The 19,362-nt window shown below is 41.5% G+C and overlaps 2 protein-coding genes across 3 annotated transcripts; one reads left to right on the forward strand and one right to left on the reverse strand.

The window, feature by feature from the left end:
* Window positions 1-103: 103 nt before the first annotated feature.
* On the reverse strand, window positions 104-12,439 carry pcyt1aa (phosphate cytidylyltransferase 1A, choline a). 2 transcript variants are annotated; one of them, XM_034104050.2, is made up of 9 exons: window positions 12,240-12,439; window positions 9,612-9,725; window positions 9,088-9,187; window positions 7,105-7,221; window positions 6,664-6,815; window positions 6,370-6,448; window positions 4,447-4,589; window positions 4,167-4,355; window positions 104-2,271 (listed from the first exon to the last, which is right to left on the reverse strand). In XM_034104050.2, exons 2-9 carry the CDS (start codon window positions 9,723-9,725, stop codon window positions 2,050-2,052), a joined length of 1,116 nt encoding a protein of 371 aa, XP_033959941.1. In that variant the 5' UTR covers window positions 12,240-12,439; the 3' UTR covers window positions 104-2,049. The 2 variants fall into 2 exon arrangements, with proteins under 2 accessions (XP_033959941.1, XP_033959942.1); XM_034104051.2 differs by lacking the exon at window positions 12,240-12,439 and adding an exon at window positions 10,502-10,623.
* Window positions 12,440-12,550: 111 nt separating this feature from the next.
* On the forward strand, window positions 12,551-19,155 carry and3 (actinodin3). Its single transcript, XM_034104054.1, has 7 exons — window positions 12,551-12,630; window positions 14,477-14,632; window positions 16,784-16,917; window positions 17,274-17,337; window positions 17,471-17,515; window positions 17,972-18,117; window positions 18,213-19,155. The coding sequence occupies exons 3-7, from the start codon at window positions 16,906-16,908 to the stop codon at window positions 18,879-18,881; spliced, it is 936 nt and encodes a 311-aa protein (XP_033959945.1). The 5' UTR covers window positions 12,551-12,630; window positions 14,477-14,632; window positions 16,784-16,905; the 3' UTR covers window positions 18,882-19,155.
* The last annotated feature ends 207 nt before the right edge of the window (window positions 19,156-19,362 follow it).

Consider the following 19,362-nt stretch of genomic DNA (forward strand, 5'->3'; position numbering starts at 1 on the left):
TCTTTTGGAAATAATATATACACATCTTTTAAGTCTGATGCTATTGGCACCCGGGTGAAAACCCCGGCAACCCACAACAAAAAGAAACGTCTCAGTCCAGAAATGCTTTAGCCAACATGTTTAATACACTTTTCCTGTCTCGCCTTTCCTCTACATCCAGGACTAAAAACAAAAAAGTAAAATGATACATGATTAAACTGCGGTTTAAAACATTTACATTTGTATCTAGCAGTAGTGACAGTTATCGGCTTGCCCTAAATCTTTTTGCCACCTGACTCCCGGACATGCTGACTGAGAAGTTCACACAGATTTAAAGGAACAGATTCCACAAGAATCGAGGCGAGGGTTCCCAAAAGTAGCTTAGCACAAATTACAGCTGGATTTGCTCTCAATTCCAAAAAGTAGGAATTAATAGCGATGGGAATCATGAGTTATTGTTCCAACCTTGAAATCTGAATCACACCCTGAAGAATAGAGGCTGCAGCGAAGATTGATTTCATTGTAAGTTCTTTTTGGGAAACCAAGCCTAGCACAGATCAATCTGACATCTGCCAACATTTATATTAGTCATCTCACAGTATTGCATTACATCTTCAGATCAGCTGTGATGTTTTATATTTCAGTTATATAGGAGACAACACACGCATTAATGAAGGAAAAGCACACCCAGGCCGGAGGGACTCGGTCACCTTGTTTCAGTGCGGCGAACGGCTCAGAACAAAAAACAAAATGTTCAAACTTTGTGCTCATCTCAGGAAACTAAATCAGTTCAGGGCAGAAGGAGGTAGCTACATAAACGTTGATCGGGAGTTTTGAGTACAGGATCCCGAACCCTCAACACCAGCAGAAGTCCTGCAGATTGGTGAAAAAAGCTCAATGTTTAAGACAGTTTTATATTTTGCCGTGTGTGTCTCATAAAAGTGTGCTTCTAACTCCAACTAACCTCAGATCGTATCCATCAAGAGAAGTAAGGAATTGAGACAGTTCTGATAACTTTCTATTGTGTGTATCCAATTTGAATGATTACAGGCCCAGGGGATGCAGTCAAACAAAGCAAACCATAACATAACTCCAGCCTGGCTCAAACTGTGAAAGCGATTCTAAACAGAAATGATTAAGCTTATTATCTGTACAGAGGATAAAGACGGATGAAATCTACAAAAATAAGTATTTCTACATCGACATTTAAATGGGTCGTTGTTGCGAGAAAGGCGTCCAGTTTAAAACTAGTCTTCCAAAGACTGATTCTTGTCATAAAAGAAAAAGGTATTACTGTATGCAGTAAAAGTCAAAGCTGAACCCAGATCTGTCAACAGGCGTGCGAACATGCCGACTTGCACTCAGAAACATCACATGCACATACACGCAGACCCCCAAGGCAGGCAGACAAACTTGCAAAGCTGCTGTTTAGTGAAACTCCACTCCCAGGTTCAGATCTGACATCATCTGGAGTTTTCCTGTTAGTTTAAAGTCATGTTCTTGTTAGTATGAGCAGATTATAAACTGCCCCACATCATTCAATTGTCCAGTTTCCTGACCTGCTCTGAAAGACTTCCAGGACACGTTTAAACATCTCAGTTCACCGCTCCCACAACAAACTACACGTGCCACTCCAGCGAAATACCGAAAGTATACCTCCCGCTAAAGCCATGACGAAAACACAAACCTCTACTTCACAACGCCAACCTTTAAGAACCTGTCAGTATATGGAAGAGTGCACCCCTGAAAATATCCCTAAGTGCTGGTGAGAGACTGATTAACTCAACATGAAAAGTGACGGAGATAAATCAAACTAATATTCAAAGAACATGAATGACTAGTGGTACAGTTTACTGACCAATACACAGAAACAAAGAGGATAACAATGTCTGTTTTAAAACAAAAGCTGTGGAGGAACTTGCTAGTATGGTTACACTGAAGTGCTAAAAATGTAAAAATCATAAACAGAAAAAAAAAAAATGGAAGCAGGAGCTCGATGAAAACCATGTGAGTCGACAGCCTTAGCGTCTGACGGTAACCCCCGGCGACAGCGATGGATCCAGGTGTGCTCTAGCTCTCGTCGTCTTCGTCATCGTCGTCCTCGCTGACGAGGTATCCGCGGGCGCCGCTGTGGTGGGGGGGAGGCGAGGGAGGAGGGGAGGTCTTGGTGAAGAAGGGGAGGCGGAAGGTGGGAGAGGGGGAGCGCTCCTCTCGGGAGGGGGAGCTGTTGGGGCTCTGCCTCGGGCTGATGGCCTGCAGCATGCGACCCTTCCCCTCCTTCAGCATGTGCTTCTGTGGGGGGGGGGGGGAACGTTAGGAGGTCTGAAACATGTGGATGGGATGGATTCAGGATTACAAACTGTGCTTCAAACAGACAGAGAGCGGTTCTGAGGCTTTACTGTTTAGTTAGTCCTATTTCATTCAGCAACATTTTATTCACCACTCTAGCTGTTTTCCCGTACGCTAATGTAGCCGTCTGTCTTTCTAAACTACAAAGAAATAAATGTATTGTAAAACCAGTGTTGTAGTCAAGTCACCAATTCACGAGTCCAAGTCACTCTCGAGTCACCACTCTTCGAGTCCAAGTCACCCAAGGAGTGTCCGAGTCGAGTCCGAATTACCTGTGTTCAAGTCTGAGTCACCTAAGAAGAGTCCAAGTGAAGGCCGAGTCACAAGTCTTCATGTATTAATCTTCGTGTTGAAATGTAGCTGCTCCTCTACATTGCTTTTATCCTGTCATACTAATCTGTCTATTGAACCGAAGCGAGTTTGGCTACAATTCTTGTAATAGGTGCTATACAAATATAAAGCTTGTTACTAATATTAATATTAATAATATTATTATTATTGTAAATTACCTTTAATATGTCTAACTATATTTAAAATGAGTTACCTTTTAGAGAAGTGATAATATTTGTATGTATTTTCGTTTGGCACTTTTATTTTGATAGTAATAAGATCGGGACTCTTATTTTGAAGGAACTTTTACTGGTTAAATCGGTTTACTGATAAAGATTTAGCCACAGAAAGCACATGGCTACTTAGTATGCAAAATGATGTCATTCTGCATGTTAAGTAGCCATGTGCTTTTGTGTTATGCTGAATCTTTATTTATTGATTAGATCATGTTACTCTGATGATAGTGTTCAAGACAGCCTATATGTCTGAACTCGATCCTTAGTGTAATGTGTTACGGAGCCTTCTCTTCAATATTGTTTCCACATAACGATCATTTTGCGCTGCTCTTTTCCAATGTGGAAGCAGAATGTGTGAAAGCATACAGCACGCTGCGGGGGGTGTCTCTAGACATCTTTAGACTGGAATAGCGGGGCCCAGTACGCCAGGATAGAGGACATCAGACTCCAGAGAAAACTTGCTCGAGTCCGAGTCATTGTGGGGGGGAAGATTCACGAGTCCGAGTCCAAGTCATCGTGCGCGAGAATTCACAAGTCCAAGTCGCGTCAATCAGTGCGCAAGTCCGAGTCGAGTCACGAGTCCCAAAAATCGGCACTCGAGTCCGAGTCCAGGATTCCAGTATACTCCATCTCTGAGTAAAACAAATGGACGTCACAGACATCTTTGGGGACAGAAACGCATTATGAATTCTTGGGTTCATACTTATTAAAATAATGTATACAAAAGTTGACATTGCAAAGTAGCAATATTCACCTCTCCTCTTCCCTGACTTGTTTCTAACTGTTAAATGGGCTTTTGGGTTTTCCTGTTTGCAATTGTACAAAAGGAATCGTAGTGCTAACTATTTGAATGTAGGAATACAAGTGGAGTGAACCAACCCTTCTTAAATGTTGGGTTAGTGGCATTCAATGTAATCGAATTGAAGTGTATGATGTAACACAAGTCTGAATAGAATAGTAGCAGGTTCTGTAAGCATACCAAAGCTTTTAAGGTTATGGACATGTGTATGCCATTTTAAAATGGACAGCAAATGAAAAGAAGTCCAATACATTTACTGAAATAATGAATGCTTTCTGTGTATTTACTATTATTAAGTAGCAAAAGGATGAGGTGCTCTTTGGTATGTTATTACATGTGTGTAACCGAGGTGACCGTCATTACATTTCTACTAGATGTCCCAGGCAGAGCAGCAGTGACCAGTGTGACGGTGTGAAGAAGGATGTGTTGCTGCCTGGTTAAACAACGATTAGAGACTGAACCAGCATCCTCACCAGAGCGCCCTCGGGGCCGAACATCTGCAGGAAGTTGCCGATGAATTCTCTGGATTTCTCCTCCCACTTCTGGATCAGGTCGATGCTCTTCTCCTCCACCTTCTGGACAAACTCTTTGCTCTTCTCCTCCACGTCACGCACCTTCCTCTTCACTTTGTCCACGCGCTCCTGCAGGTGGTACTTCTTCTCCTGATGATGGGTGGGACAACAAAGGTTAGATCAAAAAAGAAAGATGCGAATGACTAATTACTTATGACTGAACTGAAGCTAGCTGTCGTACGTTTATGAAGCTGACGTTGAGCTCCTTCGCCGTGTATCCTCGCTGCAGGTTGCGTCTCACGTACACATCGTAGTCTCGCACTATGCGTGTGATGATGTCAGAGGTGGAGATGCCCTCTGTCCGCTGGGTGGGAGCGAACATCCCTGTGGAGGGGGGAGGGGAGCGGGGGAGGAGAAGGTCAGCACTCACCAGATACAGATGTAGGAATTAACCTTCCCCTTCAGGGGTGTCAAACTCAAGGCCCTATGTGGCCCGCAAGAGCGTGCAAAGGATATAATACGTTTATTATACGGTTAGACACAGCGGCGTGCGTTGACGCTTCATCATTCACTTTGAATTGGGTGACGTCACTTTTCGCCGAACTGCATTGTGGGAAGCGACGCGGAGCGTTGCGGGCGTTGCTCACTGCAAAAGTTGAGCAATGTTCAACTTTTGAAGCCTCGGCAGAAGCGTCAGCCAATCGAATCATATGCCAGTACAAGCTCTAGCCAATCAAACCGCTGCTTGTGTGTCAGGGACGGGAGATTCATGTGATTGGTTGTTGGTCGAGTTTCAGACATGCCCGTCGGCAAGCTTCAAGCCATTACAGAAGCACGTTGTCCATAAACTACATGTCCCACAATGCATCTCGTTTTGTGACATGCCCACTGAAGAGACTTGCAATTATTTGCCCAAGACTTCTGCTTTCATACGTAGTTTATTATGAAGTTATTACCCTATCTGATAATAATTCAATGCAGAGGCAATAATGTAATATAATACATTATTTTATATGTATATATATTATATATTTATAAATGCATATTTATATATTCTTAAAGTTACAACCGGCCCTTTGAGTGCAACCTTAATGCCAATGTGGCACGCGATGAAATTGAGTTCGACACCCCTGCCTTATACGCTTTACTGTATGTGTCTGAACGCATGGATCTGTGTTCTTATTACTGCATACAGTGTTGTCACTATACCAATGATTACATAACCTGCCTATAAGATATCGATGCTGAATAATCAGGAATAATAGATGAGAGAACAAGGTACTTCAAATTCAGATTTTTCGTCAATGCAGGGCAGTGGAAAGTGAAAAGAAGCCACAGAACCACAGGAGTGAATTATTGTATCATAGTGTTTATATATATATATTCTTTTATCTAAACTATTAATAAGGATCACCTTCGCATTTCTCGGGTTAAATCCCTGCAGGGGTCTATTCTGTTGAGCTTCCTCTCAGTGGAATGATCTGAGGGAATTTCAGTTTCCTCTGAGGCAGTGACGCTGTGAACACAAATATGGCTCTGAGGCTGCGCTGTAGTTAACAATGTTGGAGCAATTAAGAGTTTGCTGTCTAGTTCAGACTACAAGGCCTATGTGTCTTTTTATAACCTTATGGTGGATCACAAGCCTCTGCTATGCTACTGTTGATAAGCCGCTGGCCACACACACACACACACACACACACACACACACACACACACACACACACACACACACACACACACACACACACACACACACACACACACACACACACACCACACACACACACACACACACACACACACACACCCACACACACACACACACACACACACACACACACACACACACACACACACACACACACACACACACACACACACACACACACACACACACACACACACACACACACACACACACACACACACACACACACACACACTAAAGTACCAGTATTAATAAAATGTGGTATTTAACAGCAAGGTATTACTACACCTCTATATGGTATTCCAGCGACACTAGTTAATGACTTTATGCTGCACTAGTTTCCACTAATCCATGATCCATTTTATTAGACAACAGTAACACAGTAAAAGTAGTGAACTGTGTCTTTTACAGTAATGACATGCTACCACACCCCACTCTTGGTTTCTTTCCACTCACCAGCTTCTTTGATGTGTTTGTACACGTCATCACTGCCTGCAGAGGAGTATGGGATGTCGTCGTGGGCCACAAAGTCAATCTGGAGGAGTCATTACAACACACATCAACACAGCAGTCTACAAAGTGTACGGACACACAAAGAAATGGGAGGGAGAAGTTACAGAGGATCAGAATGGTGGCTTGCCAACTCATTCTCAATCTCTCAACTAAAGATGTTTGATGTATAAACCAACCAATAAACCATTCTGTAAATGTGTTGTTTTGTCTTGATGTTCCTCCGTTTCATCCACTCACGCGATGTTTTGCCAGGAACTCCGGCGTCAGCGTCCAGGGAGCGTTCCGCACCACTTCATCCACGTAGCGGCAGTGACTGATGGCATCGTATCGCTCATCCTCATTCATCACTGTGAAGCCCTTGTATGTGTGGGTCAGGTCATCACTGCACACTTTGAAGAGAAAGAGACATAGAAATTATTGTTGGAAATGTCCTTAACCATGATTCGATCATCACAAATAGACCTAGCAACATTTAGTAATATCTCACAATGTATCAGTTAATGTTCGTTTTCTTGCATTATTAATTATCAGTTTATCTTTTCCTGGCTTTGTCAGACTGAACTGGAACTGTCTCAATAGTTTCCCTTTTTTTTGTTTTACACACAAAGAAGCAGCTAATAAAAGGTCTGCTGCTGTGAAAGCCTGAATGGACACACTTATTCACAGACAAAGACTTACCTCCTACGATGAGGTGTGTGTTGGGGAAGAGGCACTTAGCCTGCATGAGTGCTCTGGCGTGGCCCGAGTGGAAAACATCGAAGATACCATCTGCATACACCCGCACCGGTCTGTCAGCTGGACAGAGACAAGAGATGCAAGAGTTATTATTCTGTACAGAGGGATAAAGCACTTTTTATATGTATGACTCAGTGGCGAGCCGTCAGGGCCCTCTAGACCCTCTCTGAGGGCCTAAGATATTCTAAAAAAACAATATTTGAAAACATTTAAAATATTTTTTTGGTTTTTTTTTTTAATTAAAATTCGAATCTGCCTGTTCAGTTTCTGTTGGAATGTGAAGGGTTACATGAAAGAAGCTCCTTTGGTCGTCTCTGCGAGTTACTGTGAAGATAGGAGCTGATTTGTGGTCCTGCTGTACATTCACAGAGGGCCCGCTACAGTAGCTCAACGAGAGAGTAATGTCAAATGACAGTACAATTGACCAATCATATCTTCTCTCTAAATGGGTGGGCTTTATTTTCGCGGACTTTATGACAAGTTCCGCCCCCTGTGAAGTCTATGCAAGTGGTGCAGTGACGGGTTCTAAAACCCGGAAGTAGGCTTCGCTCGGATTCCCTCGACAAAAGAGCAATGGGATTTCTCCATAAGGTTTTGGAAAATAGCTCGAAATAAGGTCTGTGGAAAACGAACCCGTTAGATAAATGCACGTTTTGTTCAGCCGGATAATATCCACATGTCTACCCTACTTTTATTATTTTCGAATCATAAATCTAATCGATAGATTTATGATTAGCATAAGTTTGTTCATGATGGCTCACTTCAGTGATAGTGATGACATCGTTGCCAAATTATTAACCGAGTCATTTTCAAGATTGAGTTACAATGATAAACTGGAGTGGCAAAGGATCAGCTGCATGACCCGCCATCAAGTGCTTCATCCAAAAGGACAGGAGGATGGACTTTGTGTTTCAGTGATTTGATCATCAAAGGTAGGCCTAAGTCATTTTCAATGCGGGCCGCCGTGCCGACTTCATTCATTTGTAATTGCTACTTGGCTGTGGGTTCCCTGTCATGATAGGTGTTTATATAAATGGTGTTGTTCTGTGTGGTAGAGGGTCGCTGTCATTGATGCGTTTTGCACCCCAGGCCGCTGTTTTGATATTCCGCTGAAGTATACGCTGTGACGTAATAACTCTTCTTTTTTTCCAAGGGAAGGTGGGTCAGAGGGCCTAGGTATAAAAGGCACAGACACACCAGGCCGATTATCGGCGTCAGGCCGATTATCGGCGTCAGGCCGACGATGAGCGTCGACACGCCCTACTCAGATTGGTGTGTCCCGCACCGTCGGGGCTTTTCAGCTGGGCCTACGCCTTTTCGGCCGAAAAAAGTCGGCCAAAGGCAGTCGGCAAAATAAATCACTTTGATTGGCTGTTCAGCTAGTGAATCAGTGCATGAGAAGAGAACGGAAGTGAGGGACCCAAACAAACTCGACACAGGTTCGGGAAAGCCCCATGAGCTTCTCGTTGTAGAGTGAAAATGGAACGCACACGCTATTTTTTGTTTGTTTATATCACGCAGTCTGTTCTTCTTCTCTCGGTTATCACGCAGTCTGTCTTCCGGTTGTTGCCTCTTTTGAATGACGAATACACACTACCGCCGCCTGCTGGTAAGGAGAGCTATTGCCACTCACGCATGCGCAGTTCGTACGTGCTTCTTGGCCGTCGGCTGAAGTCTTTGCGGTGTATTCCAGTGCGACACATGGCCAAGACGCAGAGACGCGAGGCGACGCAACAGTCGGGGTCCGTCTGCGTCAGTTCTTTGTTGTCAGATTGGTGTGTCCGGGCAATAAAAAGTCACGGCTCGCCACTGGTATGACTATATTCAATATTGAGAGGTTGTGTACTGATATTGGTGGGAAAAGGTCAAAGGATCAGGAGGCAATAAGTAGACATATTAACCGACAGACTGAGGAATAAGACTCACGATGTGTCCCCCTCTTCGCCTCCTCCATGTTGACCCTCACGTAGGGCTTTTTAGTCACTGGCTCCAGCTCATCTGCAAAAGGCGCAGGGTGCTTCAATCCCTAAAAGACCCGAATCAAAATGAGTGGAATATGTCAGCGATTAAGTAACTTTATTATTTATTCACACAAAAATTATAACAAGACACCTTGGTGATTAATTTTCTCTTCCCTTGTTGGTATAAGGAAAATGGTCGCGTAATGATTTTGTAATATCCTTTCCTGGAACAATTTGATTTGGGAATAAATGCTGTTAGTGTTATAGAACGTGTGACACAGGCCACACATAGCAGATACAGTAAGAATGTTTTAATATACTGAATGTGAATTTCATTTTTCAACATTCTTCTAGTAAGTTGAGCGATGCATACACACACATATATATATTGAGAGAGAGAGACAGTCATAGTTGGCTACACAGAGCCAATAGAAACTGCTGGACAACAACACGCTGCTCAATGACAGCCAAAGAACACAGCTGACTCACCACAGTACATCTGGGGACTTTCACAAGCCTCTCCGCCTCCTCTGTGTCCCGGGTGGAGCTCTCTCTCCTCCTCTTTCTGGACAGCAGCATGTCGCTGGAGCTTTGGGCCTCCATCTGTGTCAAATGTCAAGACAAACGCAATTAAATCAGAGCTTACTTAACACGCGCCGTGCTGCTTTGACACCTTCGAGATGCAGACGCTGCAGTTTTACTCAGGATAATGTTTCCACATGCTGGACAGGAACTCAATCATATATAAATATAGTATATATAGCATTCAGGACCAGTGATTAATGGCCGATGACAAATACGGAGTCAACCTTGACCCAGTAACAGAGGGAGAACTCAGTGTGTGCCTCGGCTTGATCAACCACCAGGAAGCATTGGATAAAACAAGCGGAGTGTCACATAGGAAGGTCAACTGGAATTCAAAAAAACAAACACCACCTGTTTCAACATTTTGTTCTGAAAGTATATATTTTCCATTATCAGTCCCGCAGCGGTGTTACAGCAAAAGTGGCATCGAAGGTAAAAAAAAGGCATGCGATAAGACAGAGTAAACGATTTCAAAGAGATCAACATCCTGGTTATCTGTAGATATTATAAAATAGGCCTGGAAAAAAATAAGTAAAGCCTATTGCTTAAGATACATTTTTCAATTATTCCTTGAATTGTTAGCTGAATAAAAAACAGGAAACAGTAGGTAAACTTCAATACAACACATGAAAACCCAGAGGTAAAAGCAGTCACTTCCCACATTAAAGAAGCTGAAACCAGAAGATAAAGAAACCTAGCCGAGTGTAAGTAAGTCTCTTAAATGAGCCCATAGCTGTCCTGCTATAACAGAACTAGGACCTGTTTTATTACAGCTAAAACCGAGATGGAAATACCTTCAGAGATCCCAGCCACGAAGATGATGTGACATCCACCTGTACGTCTTATTGAGTGAAACAATAGAAACTCTGCTGATGTCCTAACACCAGAGATCCTGTGGGCTCTGCAACATTCCACTCATTCCATCAAGCATAAATAAAGCCTCAGCTCATTAAAGGGAGGGACCCATTCAGTGTCTCGCCTCATCACTTCTTTAAAGGAATAAGTCGGATTTGTTTGCGGGGGTTGCGTGAGATTTATTATCCAGAGTCAGGAGCACCGGCACTGAAGATAAGGGAACTGAAGCTATTTAGATTCTCTTTAAAGCTACCATTCCTTTGACAAAAAGCTTAATTTTACCTGACAGAACATGCAAATTGCTGACTGGACAAAAATATTCTAAATATAACGCACACTTGGACTTATATCATTGTTTTTAGGTGGCTAAAATCTGTTTTGGTGCTGCCCCTGCCCACAGGAAAGGTTGCTTGGCTTCCATGTGTGCACGTTTAAATGCTTCTCCCGCCATCTAATGTAGGCAACACTATAGACACGACCCTCATACACACACCGACTTTTAAAACCTGCACTATCCCTTTAACTTGCTCCACAACCCTTGGATGAACCATAGGGTTAGTTATGAAAGTGTGACTCAGTGAAATGTGTGATAGACGTGGCTGTGCATGATCTTATCAGTGACAGCTACCTGATCCCACACAGGGCTCTTGCACAACAAGCGTCTGCCTCTTTATCTTGGCAACAGCTGAGCCCGGAGAGCGAGAAGCCTGCAGGACTTTCACACACTTTCGAAGGAGATTTACATGAACAGCAAGTGTCAACATAACTGAAACAGGCTGCTATAATAAGAGAGCAACCAAAGCACAGTGCAGTGATTTTTCTCTGCAGCAGAGGTCAATGATAGCCCCTGCAACCTTAGTATGACAATGCAATTAATTAGATTGCCATTTAGTGTAGCTTGAAGTTCATTCAGGGATGTTACTAACACAATTGGCATTACAGATGAAAATGTTAAATAATGTCTCCAGTAATTCAACAGAAATATAGAAATAGTGAAGCTGCTTGTCAGAATTCCCCAGAGCCCCAGATGAAGTTTTTAAAATGCTCATATAGATCGAGCAACAGACTAAAACCCCCACAAATTATGTTTGCAACCATGCAAATCCTTGGACCAGCTTCTAGTTGGAAGTTGGAACCAGAAATGTTTCTACATGTAGCTTTATAAAATACTCAATTGATTAATCGATGATCAAAATCATTTTTAACCTATTTTCTTTTGACATTGTGGACTGGGAGATCCATTAAAAAGTCACTATTATTATGTTATCGTGCTTTTGGTCGAGTTAAAATTCAGAAATCAAGGGCCCATTTCGCTCTTAGGCCTGATAGTTCCCGGACACAGGCTTCAGCTGTATTTCACACAATGTTCCCCTTGTCTGCTTTCCTACTTAGTTTAATATGTCGCTTGGATAACGTCATACAGGCATGCCAAAACGTATTCGAGTTAGCATAATACACAGTATGCATTATTAGACTAATGACACCGTTTACATCAGTGACTAAAACAGCTGACAGACAAGTTGACTGGCCACACAGGTTGTGCAGCTCAACTGTCAAACACTGGCTTACTGGACGCTTTCTCCTCTGGCAAAAATCCTTAAAATCAATATGCTAAGTAAACCCAGATAGCAATATTAGCTAACGTTAAACATCTTGTTAAGGTTTCCGCTTACTTACTTGTGTACGCTTTCGTCCGGAATGCTGCTAGTAGGAGTGGGCGGCTTCCTAGACTCCTACTGCCAGCAGGCTAGCTAGCTAACTGCAAAAAAGCTAGCTGACGCGGCTATCTGGCTATCTACCGTCGAATGCTAGCTAGCAAGCTAGCTGTTAAGCTGATTCGACTGTGAGCTAACTTTAGCCGTTAGCTCGCCGGTTAGCTGACCCCAGCAACAACGGGAAGTACGATAAATCTGTCAATTCAACGCCCCGGAACTCGCTGTGTTGCAGGCAAAAACTGCATCTAACGTTACCGGTTGGACAGAGTCAGACAAGTTATCAGCAGTGCCAGTGACAGCTTGCACTACAACGCTGACAGGTCAACAACCCAGGAACTTCTTCTTTTCTTCAGGTATATTGCCGGTTGGCAACCAAATATGTCGTACATTACCAGTAAATTAATTATAGTTTTGAACACACACCAGTATTAAAAAAAAAATCAGTTCTACATAAGAAACATTTATATCATAATGTTTTTAAAAGTCTGACACTGCGGGCCTTCAGTTAGATAAAGCATCGAAAACTGCACAGTTTCACTAAATACCTGCATGCCCATTTAATAATGATTTTGATCCCTTTACACTCAACAGACCAGGGAAGTAAGTATTTTTACTCAAGTACTGTACTTGAGTACAATTTTGAGGGACTTGTACTTTACTTGATAATTTCCATTTTATGCTACTTTGTACTTCTACTCCACTACAATTCAGTGTTCTTTTACTCCAATACTTTTAATTAGGACCTTTAGTTACTTTGCAGATTTGGATTAATGATATATAAAATACTTAAATTCGAATTTAGTGTGACTCATTTTTCTTGAGTCACACTATGATTGCAGGACTTTTGCTTGTAACAGAGTATTCCTACACTATGGTGCTTTTACTTAAGTACAAGATCTGAGTACTTTTCCCTCCACTGACGCTCAACATTAGTCTCTGGCACTGGAAACAGTTAAATCCCCCCAAATCTATATCTGTATATCCCCTTTAGGTTCTCTTCTTTGATAATTCATGTAACAGCTAATGTGATATTAGCTTTACCTGTGTCCACTGAACTTCCCCTGATACTGCTATTTACTAAAAGGTTGTATATTCAGCTGATTTGAAACATGCAACAAGTAAGCCACTTGGGGGCAGCACACATCTGTCTGTGTCTTCAACACTTAATATTAAGGAGTTCAGGTATGGCAACAGGCAGCAGTAAGAGCAAAGGGTGAAAGAACCAAATGTGCTTTGTTTCTTATTAATACTATTACAGCTTTCAGTTAAGCTGAATTTGTCTAGTTTTATATCTCTAAGTATGGTTTTGTATGCCAGAATTTTACTTACAATAATGTGAATATTTTCACAGTCAAAGTCAACTTTATTGTCAATCTTCTGTTTATGAGGCAGACAGGGTGATCAAGATGCTGTTTCTCACAATCCCGAGGAGTAAAGATAAAAATGTATAAAAAAATATACATATATACAATACATATGTGTATATATCATAGGTATATATACATTGCACGTCTGTCCGTCCTGGGAGAGGGATCCCTCCTCTGTTGCTCTCCCTGAGGTTTCTCCCATTTTCCCTTTAAACTGTGGGTTTTCTCTGGAAGTTTTTCCTTGTACGATGTGAGGGTCTAAGTAAGGACAGAGGGTGTCGTATTGTCATACTGATATTCTGTACACACTGTGAAGACCACTGAGACAAATGTAACATTTGTGATATTGGGCTATATAAATAAACATTGATTGATTGATATACATTTATTCATACCTGTACAACCATTTTCATATATATATATATATATATATATATATATACATTATCAAACATAGACACACATATGCATATGCACAAATTAAGAGGCATAAATAAAAGGCACAACCGTCAACATTTACAAAATAACATTCACTTCAAAACGGATGAGGATGAATATATTAGAACACTACAAATATGTACAGTAGTGTAACGGACTGTCCATAGCAGTGTAGTAGAAAAGTGTCTGGTGCTAGATGGGTGTGTTTGTGTATGTGGGGAGGGGGTTGTTAATACTTTTATTTAAATTAAGAATCGGAATACTTCTTCCACCACTGACGAAGAGTGGTGTTGACATGAGGCTTAGCTTAGGCTTATTCCATTACTTAATCTTGTGGTCCAAGAAAGGACCAATTTAGGGCTAGCCGTAACTGACAACTTTGTTTTCTGCCCAGTTGACTCCAGACCTGCACATTTTCTTCTTCAGCAAGCAAGAGAGAAAGTTGAATCCAAAATACCTGCAATGTAGCATGGTTAACAACAGGAATATGGAGCAGCACCTTGAACATGCATAGTGGAAATATGGCCCAAGCATGGCAATGGAATGAAGGGTATGGAACATTGTAAATGCTTTGTAACATTTATGGTTAACATTTAGAGATATTGCAGTATGATGTTTATTATTTGGTGATTTTTATCTCCACAATTGTCAAGCTACAACAATACAAATCCAGATGTGCTCTTATCCATTGACAAGTAGTGGCTTAATGTAATGATTAAATACAGCCAATAGAAATAATATAAAAGTGTAAGGCTGACAAGCCTGCAAAAATTGAAAAGATAGTATCAGATTCCTATAGGGGCATTTTATGTTTGCCCTTCTAAAGCCTTCTGTAAAATAAGTTGATTTATTTTGTTAGCCGGCTGTTTGTCCCAGCGTACAGGTAAAATAAATGTATATCATTTAAAAGTAACAGGTACCCTGACGCTCACATTTTTGCGTGCAGAGCAATTACCAGATGATGTTCACCATTAGCCACCTGGCAAAGCCCACATAGACTCCCTGTCTCCTTCTTGCTCTCTTTGATCGCAGCCTTGCCTGCTGGTTTAAAGGATAGAATTAGCTTCACTGTTGAAATGAAAAACACTGAGCAGGCAGGTGAGCCCCGAGGAACATGTGGATAGTCAAAAGATAACCAATAAATGCATTGAAGCCAGCTAAAAACAAGTATGTGGCTGCTCTGAGGGAGGTGTTTGGTCTGACTCCATGTCATGACACTCCATGGCATTTTGTAGCCGGTGGGAAGGCCAAAACAAACACACTTACACACAGCATTTGACTCTAATGGGTTATACAACACTGTTTCCTACCATAAGTCTTCACTAAATGTAGCCCGTTCAGACTTTAATAATAATAATAATAATAATAATGTGTTTCATTTATAAAGCACTTCATATTTGACTTCAAATCCCGAAGTGCTTTAAGAAATATTAAATGTGGGGTTTTTTATATCACATGGCCACATTATTTGTTATCACTTGCATAGTTTGACAACTGAATCCACACTTCCGTCCTTAAGTAAACATTTAAAATATATAATTTGTTTCTTAAAGGTGGGGTAGGTAAGTTTGAGAAACCGGCTCGAGATACACTTTTTGTTATATTCCATGGAATGCTCTTAACATCCCGGTAGCAATGAATATCTTAAGTGCTTTGACAACAAATCCATAAAAAAATGTCATCTGTCATGACATCTGAAGCCGTAGTACTGTAAAAAGCACGACCAATCATTTTAGCCGGCCCGGCTAAAATAACTGGATGGCCTACCTGCCTGTCAGCCTTCTATCTGTGCACAAACTTATCTCGTGCCCTCATTGGTCATGTGTGTGTTGGAGGAGGGGCTCTGTAAGGAAGTGGCCGATTTTTTCCGGTTGTGTATTTTTAAATTCTAGCGCACTCGAGCTGGTTTCTTCAAAATTACCTACCCCACCTTTAACATTGTGTTCCCAATTGAGACGGGATGGACAAAGAGTTAAAAACAAGTGCAAAATAACCCAAAAATGTTTTATATGTTCTAAATATTTAACCAAATAGTACATGATAATAATAATATTCTTAACCTTTGTTGTGCATGTATGTGTATTTTCTATTTAGGCATTCAGAATTTTGTGTATTAATGCGGAAACTAATAAAAGTGCTCGTTTGAAGTCCCTAAACAACAATTTCCCAGGTTGCGTTACAGTGGTGTTTGAACGAAGCTAGCCCGTCATTCTTGCATATTTTTTGGGGACTTAAACAGCAGGTAACTTGGCTCACCCTCTATTTTTTGACTGGCCAACAGCAAGTTAAAAGGACATATCCAGCTGTTTTGGACAGAGGGTTAATTTTTACCTTCCAGGCATGTTTTGTCAAGAATTAGGGTACAGTAAGAGGGGTGCATGTCGCCATGATTTGCATATTTTGGCCATAAAACAAAATATTGTTTGGGTGTTTGGCAGCTATAGATTTAGGAAAATGTATTGTTTTTTATGAATACATTCTACATCCACTGATGGCTTCATCCACGACTATGACCCCATAGAAAGAGCTGAGAAACTGCTTGGGCACCCATAGGTGCCCAAGCAGGAGCAGTTAGTTGCAGTTGCAGTTAGTTGCAGGACCATTTCCTGTGGCTTTACAAGGAGACCCATTTTGTTTGAAGTTGGTCTTTTACTGCTGGTGCACACTCAGTGTACTAATGAGATCTTCCACGTCTCAACAGAAACGGCATGAGGGTGGAGTTAGGCTAACTTGCAGCTCAGTGGCCAATGGAAAGGCCCCAGTATTAAGAGCAGTACTTATGAACAGTTATGTTGTGCAGCACATGAGAACTGGACTGGGGAGATGCACCATCAGGTGAGTAGCCTACGTTACGTTTTCTTTCTCAGTCTTATAGGTCAAGTTTAAAAGTAAGACGAAGTAGCATTTGCTTCGCATTTGACGCTTTTTGTGCACATTGCCCCTGCCAAATGTTTGAAAGATACTAGTTAGTTACTTAAATACAAAACAATTGGAATCTGGTTTTCTATTTTGCCAGCAGGGTATCTTCATAATTGTTGAAAGTGTCCTTGCATATTTTCTTGTTTTATTTTCAACATTTGTTGTGCTTTCAATATGCATGTATCTGCTATACTTATGAAATAGACGTGTATTATAGCAGTGATGTAAGACTGAATGTAAAATAATGTTTTTGCATGACATTTCAACTGCAGATGCTGAGGATGATTTCCCAGGTGTCCTCGTTGAGGGCGCTATGCTACGTGTTGTTAATGCCAGGTTTGTGCATGACATCATTCTACTTTCATCTGACCTTGACTTCTTGAATAATTTCTCCGTTGGTTGCTGTGTAACGTCTTGCAGAGGGAAGTACTGAGTTTGGGGTGTCTAATATATTCTCTACTCTCTCCAGGTTTGCTAGAAGCAACATCTCTGATGAAATTAAAGAACCCTGGAGGTATTTAATGTGTTACTTTATTTCAGATTGTAATGCTATCATAAAGGTCATATGGTTAATTAGAAAGTATTCATATACATATATATAATAGATAGTGAATAAGGTATTTTCTTGCAAAGGTTCGTATCACAATTTTAACTTATAATTCAATGATCTTAAGAGCTGAGCAGTACCTGTACTAAAGTTAAGATATTTCAAGACAGAAATGTAATACATTAAAGAGCACTATGATTTCAGTGATATTATACCTAAAACTAACTTTCTTCATAAATTCTTAACTTGTAAACTATTAAAAAAGTGAGTTGAGTTTGTAGTATTTCTAGATTAATACTTATACTAACAGTTAAGGAATTAAAATGCCTCTGCTGACTCTTAGATAAATACAAAATAAATATAGATATTGATTAAACAAAAACTATTTCCCCATTTAATTCCTGAATCTGTGTTTTTCCATAGGTAATGTTAACATTGACTCTGCCCAGGCACATGATTTCCTGACTAACTCTCGCCCAAAGAGGAACGTTGAGCCAAAGTGGTACAAAGGCACTCCTGATTTCCAGTCCTACTACCGCTTCTACAACAGCATTGGACACACTGAAGGAGTAAGTAGGATTGATTGTAAATGATTATGGTAGTGGTGGTGGGACTACTTGTGTTACAGTATTTAACCAAAAATCTCATATGTTTCTGTGTTCAGCTGTATGAGATCGACAGGATCCGGATGCTGTATCAGCAGATGCGTCACTTGGAGCTGACCTACGGCCCAGATGCCTCCAGTTACCAAAGTGTCGTGGGTGTGCTGACCACCACCGCACCACCAACTACTACCACTCTACCTCCCCTACCCCCCACTACCCCTGGTCCAACACCAGACCCTCTGGAGAATGCTCCAACGATCTATCTGTGTAACCCCAAAGACCCCCTGTGCAATCCTGCGATCGTCTACCTGCCAACGGGGGCTGTTCCAGTACTGTGCGACCCACGAGCTAACCCCGCCTGCAGGCCCATAACAGTGGCAGAGATAAAAGCTGCTGCTCCTGCCAAACCACCCCCACCTCCCCCTACTCCCAAAAAAGTTGTCCCGCCTCCCCCTACTCCTGAGGTCACTGTTAAAGGTATGGAGTATGACTGCGATCCGTACTGGGACCCTGACTGCCTCATCGATCACCCTCCCCGCCCGATCCAGGAAACAGTCGCAGCGGCACCTGTTGAAGAGAAAGCAGAGACAAAGGAGGAAGCTAAAGTCGAGGAACCCATCCCTGAAGCTCCAGCCACCGAGGAAGCCCCTGCTTTTGACCCCTATGATTTCAAGCGTGACCTTTATGACCCCATCCTGTATGCCGAACCAGCTCCCGAACCAGAGTAAAAACAAAGTGCTTAAGATATGATAGTTTTCTATCCAGGGTACAAAATGAAATCGCCAAACCAAACCAAGGCAAGACTGTGAGCAAATCCAAAACAAATATATGTGGATAAAAAGGGTTAAGTTCAAATCATGCAAATAATACAATTTCACAGGACAGATGTGTACAAATATTATTGAACAGTATGTTAATAAGTGCATTTTTCTACATACTGTTTAACCCATACAATGGTTAATTTGTATGGGTTTTCATGAAATATGCACAACATGCTTTTGTATGGAAATAATGGAATGAATAAAATAAATAATAATACAAAATGATTGACTTATGGTAATAAATATGTGTGTTTTTATATGTCATTGTGGTATTTTGTGTATTTGCATGGCACTTTCACAAGAACATCTGCAAATTCCCTGCTGCAATTTCCACATTAACAACCATACAGTAAGACACAATCAGCTCCATTTCAGATATCCATATGTA

This window comes from Pseudochaenichthys georgianus, chromosome 17 (genome assembly GCF_902827115.2).
Source record: "Pseudochaenichthys georgianus chromosome 17, fPseGeo1.2, whole genome shotgun sequence".
NCBI lineage: Eukaryota > Metazoa > Chordata > Actinopteri > Perciformes > Channichthyidae > Pseudochaenichthys > Pseudochaenichthys georgianus.